Raw genomic sequence first — 16,490 nt, 5'->3', positions numbered from 1 at the left:
TGCTAGGACTGAATATGAGCATATGTCAGGGAATAGCAGGGGTCTTGTATCTGTAAGCCCAGCAGAATTGACTGTCTCCTTCCATGCTCTTGGAGAAGAGCAAGGAAAGGAGCGGGGTGATGCTGTGTCCCCCTCAAGTCTGGCTTTATCCCCATATGGGATGGCAAACGACCAATAGGTGCATTTTACAATTAAACCAATTTCTCTGTTTTTCTTGGCTAAGGGAAAAGTATATGTGAACTACAATCACCTAGCCAAACAAATTAAATGCAGCTTTGAAATTTTAGTTTTAGAAAAAGGCTAGTTTCAAAGACAGTGATGTTTTATATGTATGTGGCTTGGGATTTCTACAAGCAGCCAGTCTGCCAGTTAGAACTGCAGAACTGAAAATTGAGCCCATAAATTTCCTTTCAATAACCAGCTCCTCCTGCTTTAGACACCAAGAAGACAATCTGGTGACAAAACAAGTACCTCATGATTGCATGTAAATCAGATTTTAGGAAGCTCTGATTTTAAAGGACAGAATATTCTTTTACCTTCTGCTAAAATCAGTGAGGAAAGTCATAATAGCATATGGATAGTCTATTTTAAACATATGTACTGCCAAAAAGAATGAGTGTACTTTTAAAGATACATTTCATAATCCAGTTATAAAAGTTACAAAAAATATTCATTGCTTCATTTACAACAGTTATGAATTAACTTATTATATCAAAATATCAAGTTGTATACCTTAAAGATATACAATTTTTATTTGTTAATTATACCTCAATAAAGCTGGAGGAAAGAAGAAATAATTAAGTTATTAAAAGGCAAATATAGTGTCGTGATTAAGGATTTTTAGACTCTGATTCCAAAATGACAGTTCAAATCCCAGCTGTTTTACTTACTAACTGTGTAACCATGAGCAAATTAATTAATGACTCTGTACCTCAGTTTCCTCATCTGTAAAATGGAGATAAGAAAAGAACTCAACTCAGAGAGTTTTTGTGAGGATCAAATGAGATGATATGCCTGGCACACAGTAAGCCTTAGACATATGCTCCCTCTTATACAATGTAAGGCAAGTTGAGGGGAACATCTTTAAAAATCAAAGTATTTCAGGGCTTCCCTGGTGGTGCAGTGGTTGAGGGTCCGCCTGCCGATGCAGGGGACACGGGTTCGTGCCCCGGTCCGGGAAGATCCCACATGCCACGGAGTGGCTGGGCCCGTGAGCCATGGCCGGTGAGCCTGTGCGTCCGGAGCCTGTGCTCCGCAATGGGAGAGGCCACAACAGTGAGAGGCCCGCATACCGCAAAAAAAAAAAAAAAAAAAAAAAAAAAAAATCAAAGTATTTCAGTAAATAATCTCAAGAGAAATGTGTGCCAGATTAAAAACAAAAACGAAAATTTTCCTAACTTAAATGACACACTAATAAAAGTGCTAGAAAGTCACAGAGATAGTTAATATCACCTCTTCTTGACAAGAAACATTCAAGTTAGAGGATCTAAAACCCTTCTATAAACCAAACAACAGCATGTGGTCCAGACTATGAGGAGATTCAGTTGTTCCCCATTTTTGGCTCAATAAAGAGCTTATGTTCTGGCTCGTTGCTCTTTTTCCCCAACAGGGGGTCGCCTGTCTCAGGAAGAGAGAGAATAGGTTGGTTAGGCCGAGGATGGACCGCCCCCCGCAGCTTGTCCAGCTGTCCACAAGTAGAGGGAAAGGACAGCAACCAGGCAGAAAGTATTAGCATCAATAAACGGATTATGAGTCATACTTTGAATGTTTATGACAAAAATAAGAGTGGAAGGAGCATTTAGAATGTTATCCTGTTTTGTTACTCTTGTAAACATCTGATAGCTTTGGGTAGTAAAAAGAAAACTGAGAATAAAACGAGCCAGAGGGTCTCAAATGATTCAACTGTATGAAACTGAAATAGCAGGTTTAGGTTTGCAGATATAGTGTGACTGTGAATTAGCATAATCCCTTTTGGAAAATAATCTGGCAGTCTGTATTGACAAGCTTTAAAAGGTGCATGCCCTCCGATCCCCAAAAGGAAATAAAGAATAAATTTTATGCATAGAGTTTGCTCATCATGGCATTATTTATCCTGGTGAAAAATTAGAAATAATTTAGATGTTCAACAATAGGGGCACAGTTAATTAAAATACCTAACCTATAATCAAACAGTGTATAGCCATTAAAATATGATTCCTAGAGTATTAACAGGCAAAAACATTTATGCTACAATGCTAATTAGAAAACAAGAAAATATCATTTTATATACACAGTAATAAATACAACTATGTAAAATAAACCCTAGCTAAACCTCAAAATCTTTGCATGAAAAAAAATCAGTGAGAAAATGTATCAAAATATTAACAGTGGTTTCTTGGATGTGGTAGACAGGCCCCAAAGTTGGCCGCCATCATTCCTCCCTGTATGTGTATGCAGCTCCGTCCTTCCAGAGGTGGAATCCTTTCCCCTCCCCGTGGATCGGGGCTGGCCGCTAACTTGCCCTGATCAAGAGAATGGGACGGGAGTGAAGACGTGCCAATCCTCGGCAGCTCCACAAGGCCTGCAGCTTCCACGTGTGCTGTGCGCTAGTGCAGCTCAGGCTGGACTCGTGAGCAGTGAGATTCTACCAGCGAGGGGAGGGGCTGCATGCAGGGGCACTGAGGCTTCAGAAACGCAAGCGAAGCCTTCTCGGACCTCCCGGCTCAGCCTACCAAGCTGACTGCAGGTGTGCAGGTGACTTCAGCTGATAACAATAAGAACTGCCCAGCTGAGACCGGCCTCAGTTCCTGACCAACAGAGTTATGAGAAATAATAATCAGTCGTCATTTTAAGTCATTAAGTTCTGGTGTGGTTTGTTATGCAGCAAGAGACAATCGAAACAGCAAACTGTGTGGTGTATGCAGTATTTCTTCTTTCTACTTTTTCGTGTTTTTCAAAGTTTCAATGAAATTTGCATAATTCTGTTTTTCTTTTCCTTTTTAAAAATAACATTAATTTTTTCACATTATAAAATTAATAATGTCCCTTATAGACAAGTTTGAGAAATCAGAAAAGTACACATTTAGACGAACAAAAAATATAATGTTTCAAAGAACCGTGGTTAACTTACGGTATGTATTCTTCCAGTATTCCATATATGAATACCTCGTATTTTTCTCTGTAAATGTACAGTATAAATGCAGCTTCATGTATAGAAATGTATCTTTAAAGAATGGTGAAAGGAAGCTGTTGATTTGGTGCCATCCTGCTCCCAAGTGACACCTTTGCTCGGTTGCCTAACAGCAGACTGTGATTACATATGAGTTCCTGCTGGCATGGGGAAGTCTGATAAGGGATCAGAGACAGTGAACGTAACAGGCATAAGCCTGTAGGGGGGAGGCTAGTTCGGAGTCCACTGAAGTGATCCAAGTGAGAGGCGTGAGGCCTGAGCTAAGACACTGGTAATGGGGACAGAGAGAGGACGGCTAGGGATGAGAGACACCGCGGAGCAGACGCAGGAGGAGGGCAAATGAGATCGGGGGAAAGAATGACTCGTCAGTGTGACAGCAAACACAGCAAGAGGAAGAAACCTGTGTAGGTTGAATGTGAAGACCTTGGGAACATGTAAGTGGACTTGGTGAAGAGGTTGGTGATCTCCTGGGGCATGAATTATCTGTTTTGCTATCTTCGGCACCTGGCATGTAGTAGGAACCCAATAAGTGTTCGCTGAATGAATGAATGAATATAAATGGTGGAGCTCCGGGCAGGCATCTGGACAAGAGATTGGGAAGTCACCAGTTTAGAGGTGAGAGCTGAAATCTTGGAGGTAGATGAGATTGCTCAGGAAAAAGGAGAGAGTAGGAAAAGACAAAGGCTGGCAGGATTTTAAGGAAATGCCTCACCTGTAAATGACATTTTTAGCCAGCTCCACATCGTCCCAGGACTCACACAAATGAAGTAAGGTTCTCAACTCCTCTTTCAAGATGAGCTTATTCTGGGTCAGTTTCTCTTCCAAGTTTCTCAAATAGGTTTCTGGAAGAAAGGACAGTGTGGTGGCCATCACTTAGGCTGTCTCAGACCGTCAGGAGGCTGACCTCAGGGAGAAGGGGAGGCTAGAACCTGGCACAATGCAAAGAGCCACTGAGGGGGGCTCACGGCCACGCAGCTCCCGTCACTGGCTGGTCTCGAGAGCAGAGTGTCAGACGTGGTGTATGAAGCAGCAAATCTGTCACAGGGCGCAGGTCCAGACCTCACTCCAGACTTCCCAACACAGGATCTCTGGGAGGAGGAGCACAAGAATGTGCATTTTTGATTACCTGGGTGATGCTTATGCACCGTAAAGTTGGAGAACTAACGTCCCAGAGGCTTAGCCCCAAGAACTGTATCTACAGGTGACGCATGAGAAAAAAAAACTAACCAAGATATCCAAACCATCAGTTGGCAGGGCACCTAGCAGGAAAACTGGAAGGAAAATGTCGTCAACCCACAACGGATGACTCACATGATTCAGGAATACTTCAAGTCTTTTTCACTTGATTCAGTTTTACCACTTTTTCATTCCTCCTGGTCCCTCTCTACTCAGTTGTTAGAAAGCATGCCACAGTACTACATAAGGCACAGGGGGTAAAAGAGTCCTCCCAACAGCAGCAAACCCGCTTTTAGTAATAGAATCATTTCAAGGTGATCACGCTCTATGTCCCTTGTCTTGTATCTGATCAACTGTGGAGACAATCAAACACCAACAGGAAACACTGCTTCTTGGCATTAGGAAGGGACTGTATTTTTGGCAGAATGTAGGGTGAGATGCAAGGCAGCCACCAAGCAAACATCTGCTTTCCAGAAGACAGGGCTGTTCTCAGTATCAGAAGCTGCGAAAGTCTACAGGATTTGTTCCAAGGCCCAGAGCTCCGAAGGAATGCTGCTTAAAGGGATGGCACAATATACATTAAAAACACAAGATCGGGAAGCTGAGGCAGACACTGCTCTTGATTTACAAGAAAAGAAGGTCCATTAGGTTTGAATTAATGCAACGGACCTTCCAATCTCTATTTGCAGAATCGTGTAATGGTTAAAGGTTTTAGAGTTGGGAAGACATGAGCTGAAATCTGGGCTCTGCCACTTGCATGCTATGGGGAGATCTGGGGAGGCCTGTCTCTGAGACAAGATTCATGTGTGAAGTGAGGGCCATGATACCTACCTCGTGGGGTCATCCTGAGATAATGTACGTAAAGCACTTAGCACAGGGCCCAGCATGTAGTAACTGCTAGGAGATCACAGACATATTGTTCTTATTTTCATTCCTCTGTCACGAGGATTTATTCTATTAAATATTTCTAAACATTTTCCAAGCTAAAAGACTTTAATGGGACGTCTTTACATCTTGTACTTCTTAATACTTAATAAGTCCAAAATTTCAACAGATGTAATGTGTATTTTAAAACAAATCCATCAAAATTAAGTGCTTATCGTATATTATAGTCAGAGGTATCCTTCTTTGTGTGAGAGACACAAGGAAGGATAAGGTATGGTTCCTACCCTGAAAGAGCTTAGAGTCTATTTGAGAAGACAAGATATATCTATATAAAGCTACCTGAAAATAATGACAGAGTAGGTGACATGTGACAGTATAAACATAACAGGAGAGAAGAGAGAAATCAGGGCAGCAGAAACAGACCAGGTCTGGTGGAAGTGGAGAGGTACCAGAGAGGAAGGAAGGGGCTGAGTAGGGTTGGCAAAGCTGAGGGGGTGGGGAACTGTCGGTATGGGAATCAGCATGAGAAAAAGCACAGAACTGGGGGAAAAGGTGGTGAGGGGAGACCGTGACTAGATTAACAGGAAATCACACTGGTTCTAGAAAGGGTGAGATCCACTGTGGAAGAGCTAGGAAGCTGGAGGGAAGGGGCAAGTTTGTACATGATGTGGTATATAACAGAGTACCATTGTGGGTTCTTATAATGATGAAATGTGGACAGGATTTTATAAATACCTGACAGTGGAGTAGATTGGCACTCATTATATTAATTGCCTTTTAGAACACATGCACGACTGTCACAGCCTTAGAAAGACTATGACAACTGGAATAACAACTAGATAGTGACACGAAGCCCTAACTGCGAACTTTACAGATCTCCAGACGACCTGGGGTAAGAAGAAAAGACTGAAGTAAAATCTAGATTGAGTCTACTAAAGTGAAGATTAATCTATTTTCCGTCACTCTTATCTTCTTGTTCTGTAGGTGGTTTTGTACAACAGCCTGATAGCAGACCAGTGAAGGAAGACTGCTTTCTGGAGAGATGAGAAGCAAGGAGTGTTCATTAGGTGCTCACAAACATCTGACAGTGAGAAGGAGGAAAGCTGGAAAAGTAAGTAGGACAAACAAAAGAGTTGTTATTAAAAAAGAGGAAAGGGCTTCCCTGGTGGCGCAGTGGTTGAGAGTCCGCCTGCCGATGCAGGGGACACGGGTTCGTGCCCCGGTCCGGGAATATCCCACATGCCGCGGAGCGGCTGGGCCCATGAGCCATGGCCACTGAGCCTGCGCGTCCGGAGCCTGTGCTCCACAACGGGAGAGGCCACAACAGTGAGAGGCCCGCGTACCGCAAAAAAACCCAAAAAAAAACCCAAAAAAAACCAACAAAAAAAAACAAAAAAAGAGGAGAGGCTTGCTGTGTTTATAAAGGAATCTGAAGTACTGGGAAAAACTCAACGTGCAGGAGAAGTGGGAATGAATGCAACAAGATTTCTCAGATGCTGAAAGGGAATAGGACGTAGGGTGGTGGTGACGTGTTTTTAGCTTTTTACAATAAAAATTTTCAAACATACCTAAAATTAGAGATGGGCACCTCCCATGTGCCCATCACCCAGCCTCAACAGTTATCAATGTTTTGCTGGTTTTTTAAAGAAACCTTTGTTTTAGTCTACTGATTCTTCCAGCACACAGTAGAAAATATGAAAATGCATCATCATACATTTTTTGTTTCATTTTATCTCATTTATCTATAGATATATATATATGTATACTGGAGATGCAAAGCAAATTGTATTTTTTACTGAGGGTGGCATCAAGAAGTCTGAAAGCCAGTCATGTGGAGCAGTTCTTCTCAGACTTTATTTTTTATTATTATTTTTTTTTGCGGTACGCGGGCCTCTAACTGTTGTGGCCTCTCCCATTGTGGAGCACAGGCTCCGGACGCGCAGGCTCAGCGGCCATGGCTCATGGGCCCAGCCGCTCCGCGGCATGTGGGATCTTCCCGGACCGGGGCACGAACCCGTGTCCCCTGCATCAGCAGGTGGACTCTCAACCACTGCACCACCAGGGAAGCCCTCAGACTTTATTTTGCAGACAAATTGTCTGGGGCCCGAGACTTGGCATTTCTATCCACCTCTCACTTGCTGCTAATCCTTGAACCTCACTTTGAGTGGCACTGATCTAGAGGACTGGTTGCAGCACTAGTTTTAGTATTTCTCTGGGGTCCTGGGAGAAGGGACAAGAGAAGAGCGGTAGACTCTGTAATAACAGAGTGAGGTGAAAGGGGCATGCAAGGTCAGACTAAGAAACTAAGAATAAATCATCTCAGTTTCTTCTGTGAGATAAGGTCATTGAAGAAGAGACTGAACAGGGATAAAGACAGAGGGAAGTTTAACGATAGGTCAATGAAAGAAGTAATGAAATAGATTTGATTACCTTTGGTGCCAGGAAGATTACATGCAACAGCCACCTTCTTATGCTGAAAGTCCTTTAATTTCACAATATTGTCTGTAAGTAGATATCTTTTAGCTAAAAATCAGAGAAAAGAAAGTAAAATCATCTTGACTGTTTTATACTTAGCAAATAACGTGTAGAGCTTGACTGTCTCTTTCTAATAACTGATCTTCAGTTAGTATAAATAACCCACCTAGACAGGTACAAATAGAATAGTCACCCTGGTGGGGAAAAAAATGTCCAAAGTACCAAAGAATGCAAATCCTCCACAAGACAAGTTTTGTCTGTGTGTGTGTGTGAAAGGAGCTAGTGATTAACTGGGTATGGGGATGGGTAGACAGGAATTTGGGATCTGAAAGACAGACAGCAAAACAGGTATATCTAGATTTGGTTTAAACAGGTAGAAGCATATAGGGTAGGGGAAAAAGCTATAGTGTGACCATTGGAATTTCCAGGACTGTCGACAGTTTGTGAAATGAGGCATTATGGCCTCTCAGATTTGGACTCTTGGTATCCTCTAGATACATCAGGAATCACTGACCACAACTTAGCAGAAATGATCAGTTGAGGAAACATCATTTCTTTAGGATGCTCAGCTGTGCATGAACTGGAGCTTGGCCAAAGAACCGTCCACTACAAGAGCTCTGTGTACTACAGTAACAATGTAACAACAAAAATTGCTGATTTCTAGAGAGGCAGTCCAGAGAAGGGGTTACAGTAGGACTGCCTGTGTTCAAACCCTTCCTCTACCAGTTCCCTCTGATCTTGGGCAAATTACTTAGCTTTGCGGTTTCCTCCTCTGTAAATGAAGAATAGTACCTCTCTCACTGGGTGATGTGAGGAGAAAAGGAATGAATGTATGTAAAATGTATTACAGGAAAGCCTGACACGAAGTGTTAAATATTATCACTCACCAGCATCTTCAAATTTAATCATTTTCAAAAAGATATTAAGGGATAATTTTACAAATAAAGAAACCTGCTCAGAGTCTTTCAGACTGTTCGCTACAGAGCTGGACTCCAAACTCATAGTCTTTGACCTCCCCTCCCAAACTCTGCAGGACAGTACACCCAAGGGGGAGGGGGTGTTCCCGGGGCGCAGCACAGCTCCATCCGAGGAAATACTACAGTCCCCAGGTCAAGAGCCCAGCCCATCTGTCCTTTGATTCCCAGGCACACGGGCGTCCACGACATCCAGAGGCCACCACTGTACCCACGTGCAGAGGGCAAGTGCATGCTCGATTGCTCTAGGCCCCTGAGTGAGGCGCCGTTATTTCTCCAAAGAGATGCCCGCTGAGGTGTAAAGCTCGCTTCTGTCCCATCCCTCCCCTCCTTCACGGCCCAAGGCCTAGGATACCTCCGAGAGGGCAGCGGCTGCAGGTGGAGCCCAAGCCTCCCAACCCTGGATGCACCAAACTCCGCAGCGCCTGCAGCGGTAAGACTTGCTTCGGGGGCAGAAAGGCGGCCGCCATACTGTTCCGGGCTGTACCAACTGCGGGAGCCGGGGGGGAGGAGCGTGGACTGTTGCCTAGCCTTTCCTCCGCCCGCAGTCCCCCTACCGGTCATTCCTTTGGTATGCTCCAAGATGGCGGTCCACGTGGTGCGGCGCGGCATCCTCTGGGCGCGGAAAGTGTCGCTGCCTCAGCTCTCCCTGACAGGTTGGTGGCTGCTGCCTTCGTGGGGCTGCTTCATTAGGCCCCTGAGAACTCTGTTCCTTGAGTAAAGGGAGCAGTGGGCTTTTAAGGGGAGAGGAAATGCTTCTGGGATCTAGTTGCTGGAGAAACCCATGGAGGTGTTTGGTAGCACAGAGAGGGGAGGTAAGGTCTATGACCCATCTCCTTCCCTAAACTAATAGTGTCTGCCTATCCAAAGGTGTGAAGAGCAGAGGAAGTCCGGGCATGAGAGCTTTTGCGTATGATTTGCCGGGTTTGTGTGTGAGGATGGTCATCTCTTTGCTGCCCGTGAAAAGCCCAAATGTGTCCCCCCTGGGGCTATGAAATTTCTCTCCCTGTTGAGTTTCCTTAGAGGGAAACTCATAAACGTTCTCCTCAACACCTGACGTGTGGCCAGACCCTTGGTTTTCACTTGGTGAAGGAATTTCTTACTAATCTCAGTTTACCTGATGACCTTGGGCGCAACTTTTGATTGACTTTTCTTTGCCCAAGTTTTCCGTTCAGACAATAAATGCTAATAGTTACTTTTAAAGTACTTTGATACCCGAATGAATGACGGCTCACTCAAAGCCTGTTTACAGGACCTGCTGATGAAGACATTGGGAAAAACTTTTTTAATTCACAGAAGCTAAATCCTGACAGATGTATCTGATTATATGATTAAAATACAATAATCACAATTGATTTTTCCAATGCCTATTATCTCCTCTTTCCAACATACCTCCTCTAGCCCCTGTTAAAAAGCAACACATACAGTTTTGCCCACACGCCTTTAAATATCGACGTGAAACCTTATAGCTGGCCACCAGAAGTTTTCTGAGAATTAACTGATTGACCTACCTAATGAAAATGTTTCATGCCACACATTACGTAAAGTGGTCTGCACAGTACTTGGCACCTCAGTAAGAATTAACTGTTGTAGCTATTTACTAGCTTGTTTACTTATGTTGTTAGTAAATGCTTTTCAATTTAAACAAGACCTTGGATTGTCTATCAGGGAAAGTATCATAGTTGCTTAGGATATTCGGGGGCAGTCATACTAACGGGAATGGAAATTAGATAAAGGTGAATTGAGAGAATTTCCAGTGAGCATTTTGATCGTAGTTTGAAATGGTGTGCTCATTATAGGTTACACCTGTGCTGTTCCATTGACTTAGCAGGGAGCTACACATGGCTATTTAAATTAGTTTAAATTTAAAAATTCTGTTCTTTAGTCACATTAGCTACATTTTAAGTGCTCAGTAAACACCTGTGGCTAGTGGCTGCTGTATTGAACAGTTCAGAAGTGAACATCTCCTGCATTACAGAAAGTTATATTGCACAAGCAGGGGGTTAGACCACAGATGAAAGGAGTCTTGAAATCAGGAACTGAAGTGTATAAGGCAAGTGATATAAGTATGTAGGATAGTACATTATGGACCACTGGGGGTTTGATAAGGAGCTTTAAGTCATCAAAACATCTTGAACCATTACCAGATAAAAGAAGAAAAAAATTGTACAAACTGAGGACCAATCAGTATTTGGAATACTTCAGTGCTTCCACTGATTCTCCCTACAACATAATGGATAAGGGCAACTAAAGTGATCAAGAAGATGAGAGAAAGGTTTATTGAGATGAACTGAAAAAGTGACTTCAGTATATGAAGAGGCTAGAGAGGGAAACTTTTTGGGCACTTACTACATAGTGGACATTAGGCTAGGTACTTAATATATGCCCTTATTTAAATTATGATACAGTATTTCCCTGTTTTACATATGAAGAAAGAGGCTCAGAGACCTGGTGTAACTTGCCCACATTTTTATAAAATTTTTTATAGCAAAGCTAGGATTCACACTTAGACTTTGTGACTCTAAAGCCTATCTGTGTTCACAATCACACTGCTTCCCTTTGGATGGAGAACATGTTTGGAGACATTTTACCAAAGGCCAAATTAACTATAAAATAAGTAAGTTTTTAATAAATAAGTATTTACTAAACTTTGAAATTCTGGTCCATGGAGGTATCTTTTCAGAATTAAGCAGGGGAGATATTTGCTTTTTAGTGGAGAGTTATCTTAGAATATTGTTGCTCTTAAAGTTGACTGGCTGAAGGGTTAGCAGGTTCAAGAAGGGTATATATATGCTCTTGGGTGGCATATACGGAGTGGGATTAAACGGACTCAGAGATCTAAACTTGTGAGGCTGATAACATCCTATTCCCTCGTTATTTCAATGTTATCTGAGGGTCAACATCGTCATCATTACCTGGGAACTTTTAGAAATGCAGAATCTCTGTTCCCACCCCGGACCTACTGATCAGAATCTGCATTTTATCAAGATTCATATGGACATTAGGTTTGAGAAGGTGATCTAGATTTTCCATTTTGCCATTGTCCACTTAATGTCCTGTCTGGCTTCATAGAAATTCTTTGGTTTTTAACGTTAATATACAAACTCCTCAACTACCATACAGAGATGGGAAAAACCTTAAATGATGTCATTTAAAAGTATCTCAGCAAGATGAATACCCTACTTTAAAAGGTTTACAGATAATGAAATGTCTGTCTATCTGAAGGTGTAGTAATTTCCTGTTGCTGCTGTAACAAACTACCACAAATTTGGTGGCTTAAAACAACGTAGATTTATTACCTTACTATTCTATAGGTCAGAAGTTTGATACAGAGTCTTTTTGTGCTAAAATCAAGGTGTTGAAAGGGGTGTATTCCCTTTAGGAATCTCTAGGGGTGAATCTGTTTCCTTAGTCTTTTCCATCTTCTGGAGACCACCTGCATTCTTTGGCTCATCGTCCCTTTCTCAGACATCTTCAAAGCGAGCAGTGGCAAGTCAGGTGCTTCTTATATACCTCTGTCTTTCATGCATCACACTAACAACCTGTCTCCCTCTTCCACTTTTTAAGGACCTGTGATTATATTGAGCCCACCTGGACTTCCCTGGCAGTCCAGTCATTAAGACTCTGCGCTTCCAGTGCAGGGGGCTCGGGTTTGATCCCTGGTTTGATCCCACATGCTGTGCAGTGTGGCCAAACAAACAAACCCTGAGCCCACCTGGACAACCCAGGACAGTATTCTCATTTTAACATCAGCTGATGTGCTAATCTTAAATTCCATCTGTCACCTTAATCCCCCTTTCTCATGTACCCTAATATTCACAGGTTCTGGGGACTAGGACATGGACATCTTTTGGGGGGGACATTATTCTGCCTACCCCACTTGGTAACTCATTCCTATGTTTGTCATTGGTTTCTATTAGGAAGATTTTCCACTTGCCAAATTTAAATTCTTTATCCTTATACCTATTTCCTTTCACTGTATCCTCATTGGAGGTGGAAAATGATTACTGGTTACTTTTTTTTTCCCCCCCCTGGTACGCGGGCCTCTCACTGTTGTGGCCTCTCCTGTTGCGGAGCACAGGCTCCAGATGCGCAGGCTCAGCGGCCATGGCTCACGGGCCCAGCCGCTCCACGGCATGTGGGATCTTCCCGGACCGGGACACGAACCCGTGTCCCCTGCATCGGCAGGCGGACTCTCAACCACTGCGCCACCAGGGAAGCCCTGGTTACTTTCTTATAAAGCAAACATTTAAAAGTTCATATATATATATATGAAAGTTACTGGGCTTATCTTTTGTAAATTTACTAGTTCTAATTTTGTTTTCGGTCATGTGATCTCCTTGAACAACTGCACAGAGCATTCTGGCACTCCTGTCTTTCCCCACCATCACCTCCTCTGCTTTTTGTCTCCCAGTTCAAAACTCATGAACATAATTCTAGATAATTGTCTTCTGACTTTAGAACAAGGAGGGCTGATTTCTTAGGCTAGAATAAAACATATGCTAGGAGAAGAAATAGAGAATAAGTAAGAGAATGTAATAACAACAAATAGAGAATATTTAAGTCACTGGTATCCTGGAGTATATAGGTTAACAGCCGTCTCCTGAGCTCATGCTCACGTAGAAAAGGGCTGCCCTTGTTTCCCACAGAAAGGAGAGATCTACCTGGTTTTAGAAATTGGAATTCAGTTTGCATAGAAATGCTACAGTAAATTATGAATGGGTTATCTGAACTGATTGTTTTGGTTCTATGTCAGACTGTTGGAGCATGCAGAGACCTTAAATATCACCCAGCCAGTTCCTTCACTTACAACTGCACGGTCTGAAGTTTTCTACCAGCTGGTAAAACTCAAACTAAATCTCAGGTCTGCTCACTCCTGACCTAGTGTGCAGCTACACACCTAATGTCATGCCATCAATGCCGTTACATTTTGTTCATCCTTCTTGACAGATCTAGGAATGTAACTGGCAATTTATAACATCGTTTGTATGAAAAATGTATTCTAAGTTCCAAACATCTAATCATTTAAAAAAAAATAATCCATTTGAAATGTAGGCACTTTTTAATAGTTACTATTTTTAAGAAATATCTTAGTTCCCCTTTGAGGCAGTCTTTGACAGCTTTTAATATTATTGCTTCATTGCTTAAACTTTAGACTTCAAATTTAGACATACTATTCTAGTAAAGGTCTGACCCAACCTCTGCTGAAGGCAAGGGAGGGACTGGTCTTGTGTATAAACACACAGACGTGTTTATATTTGTTTTAGTTGGGAGATGGATAGAGAATAACAATAGCATGCAAATACTGTGCTTAATCGGCTCCCATGCCTTCTAGTTGTGTTTGGTTTATGGTCTGCTATGACCTTCAGGTAATAGTCTGCCATTCATTCCTTTTCAGTTTTTTTAAACAGCTTTATTTAGATTTAGTTCACATACAATTCACCATTTTAAAGTAGTCAATTTAATGTTGAATGTTTTTTTTGTATATACACAGGGTTGTGCAGCAGCCATCACCACAGTCAATTTAGGACATTTTCATCACTTCAAAAAAAATCCATACTCATTAGCAGTCACTCCCCATTTCCACCCAGGTTTTTCTGCCTGTCTACCCTCCAGATCTAGGCAACCAATAAGCTGCTTTCTGTCTCTAGATTTGCCGATTGTGGACATTTCATATAAATGGAATGACGTAATACGTAGTCTTTTGTGACTGGCTTCTTTTTCCTTAGCGTAATATTTGCAAGGTTCATCCATGTTGTAGCATGTATCAGGACTTAATGTCTTTTTATTGCTGAATAATATTCCTTTATAAGAATATACTATTTTGTTTAGCCATTCATAAATTGATGGATATTTGCATTTTTCCTTTTTGGCTATTATGAATAATATTGCTACAAACATTTATGTACAGTTTTTTAGGTGGACATGATTTCATTTCTCTTGGGTACATACCTAGGAGTGGAATTGCTGGGTAACCTGGTAACTCCATGTTAACATTTTGCAGAACTGCTGAACTTTTCCAATGTGGCTGCACCATTTTACATTCTCACCAGCAATACATGAGGTTTCTAGTTTCTCTACATCCTTATCAACAGCTGTTATTATCTGACTTTTTGATTATACCCATCCTAAGTGGGTGTGAAGTTGTATTTAAATATATTTTGCATCTCCTTAATGGGAAATGATATTAAACATCTTTCCATGCACTTGTTGGCCATATGTGTGTGTGTGTGTGTGTGTGTGTTTATGTGTATGTATGTATCTGTGTGTTTTCTTTTTTTTAGAAATGTCTGTTAAATCCTTTGCCCATTTTTCTGCTGGGTTGTCTTTTTAAATTTTGAGTTGCAAGAGTTATTTATATATTCTGGGTACAAGTCCCTGATCAGATAAATGGTTTGGAAATATTTCCTCCCATTCTGAGTTATTCTTTCACTTTCTTGATGGTGTCTTTGAAGCTCAAAAGGTTTTAATTTTAGGTTGCCATTCATTCTTTCTCATTAATTCCTTGAGCTAATGTTTATTGAGCATTGCTGTATGCCAGTCATTGTGACAGGTGTCGTCTTGTGGGTTACACCAGATTTGGCTTATTAGGTTTCTGTTATTTACCACTAGGGTGCTGTGTTACCGGGTAAGGTATTACTCTTTGCTTTATGTGAAATAAGGGTAAATATGCTGATCCAAGTCAGATGGAAATTTTTTAGGACTAATAATGGTAAAGCAGTCTTTTAATGAGTTAAACAGCTGTTCAGCAAATATTTTAGGTTCTAAGAAGGAGTTTTAAGGCTCATCTAGGCTCTGCATTAGTGGAAACAAATGGCTCCTAGTCCTAAAGTAATAGGAACAGAATTAGCAACATTTTTGCTCATAACGTTATGGTAGAAATTTTAACAGGCTTTCTGCATCTTCTGCTTGTTAGAGGTTGAATGCATGTTGTCATGAACTGAATTGTAAACTGTGTAATGTTGGTTACAGTTTCATAATAGATCTTTAAATAATCTAGTAAATGGAAAATATGGCAAAGATATGTTTAATAAAACAGGTATATAAACTGAACCTGTTGTGAAACCATGCCTGTTGAAAAAATTGTCTTTTTCCTCAGGTAAAAGATGCCTACTTTCTGCAGCATATGTGGACAGCCACAAATGGGAAGCAAGAGAAAAAGAAGATTGTCACCTTGGTAGGTACTTATCGGGCTATTATGTGGGTCATTTCTAGTCACTCCATGTTTGTCATCATATATTCGTATGAGATATATGTGAAATGATGCTTTTATGATAATCCAATTCAGATAAGCACATTTTTAAGCCTTAAAAAGAATTAGACTGTTGTTTCACATGTGGCAAAATCATTTTTTCTTTCCTGCAAATTTCTATTTCATTTTGCCTTCACAGTTAGTCTCCCTGAATTATGTAAACAATTATTTTCTTTCTTGTTTTTTGTTCATTTTTATCATATAGTTAGTTACCATGCAGCCTGTTTTATCTGCAAAATCAATCTTTACTATGATGGTTGCAAAATGATGGTTTTCCAAATTCATTAATACCTCCACATTTACTAATTATTACTCAGTATTTACTGTAAGCAAGAACCCTTTTTCTCCCATTTCTTTCTCTGTTTATTATCAGTATGATCTTATGGATTCCTCTTTTTTTTTTCCCTTTAATGATTCATTACCATCCTTAGTTACTTTGGTAGTCCAGTTCTCTGAAATTTGGCTAGTAGAAGCATTTCAAGCTGTCTCCCAGTGTTCCATCTTGTACCTTTCTTGCTCTAGCCCTGAAATCAATTACAGTTAGCCCTTAAACAATGGG

At 41.3% G+C, this 16,490-nt stretch overlaps 2 protein-coding genes across 7 annotated transcripts in view; one reads left to right on the top strand and one right to left on the bottom strand.

Moving 5' to 3' along the window:
* PTCD2 (pentatricopeptide repeat domain 2) overlaps positions 1-9,168 on the bottom strand; it is a 28,325-nt gene extending 19,157 nt beyond the window's left edge. For both annotated transcript variants that reach the window (XM_030845335.3, XM_070045149.1), the window contains exons 1-3: positions 9,035-9,168; positions 7,661-7,753; positions 3,882-4,011 (exon numbers count right to left, since the gene is read on the bottom strand). In XM_030845335.3, coding sequence (XP_030701195.3) covers positions 3,882-4,011; positions 7,661-7,753; positions 9,035-9,149 — 338 coding nt within the window. In that variant the 5' untranslated portion in view covers positions 9,150-9,168. The remainder of the gene's footprint in view (positions 1-3,881; positions 4,012-7,660; positions 7,754-9,034) is intronic.
* Positions 8,988-16,490, top strand: part of MRPS27 (mitochondrial ribosomal protein S27) — a 91,821-nt gene continuing 84,318 nt past the window's right edge. Inside the window, exons 1-2 of one of the 5 annotated variants that reach the window (XM_060295873.1) lie at positions 8,988-9,112; positions 15,779-15,856. Coding sequence is in view for 2 of the 5 variants with exons in the window: in XM_030845252.2 (XP_030701112.2) it covers positions 9,263-9,335; positions 15,779-15,856 (151 nt within the window). In the remaining 3 variants the exon portion in view is untranslated. The other 4 variants (XM_030845252.2, XM_030845255.2, XM_060295872.1 and 1 more) reach the window with 4 other exon arrangements.

Source organism: Globicephala melas, chromosome 3 (assembly GCF_963455315.2).
Source record: "Globicephala melas chromosome 3, mGloMel1.2, whole genome shotgun sequence".
In the NCBI taxonomy this organism is placed as follows: Eukaryota; Metazoa; Chordata; class Mammalia; order Artiodactyla; family Delphinidae; genus Globicephala; species Globicephala melas.
This window is presented reverse-complemented; position numbering and strand designations above follow the sequence as displayed.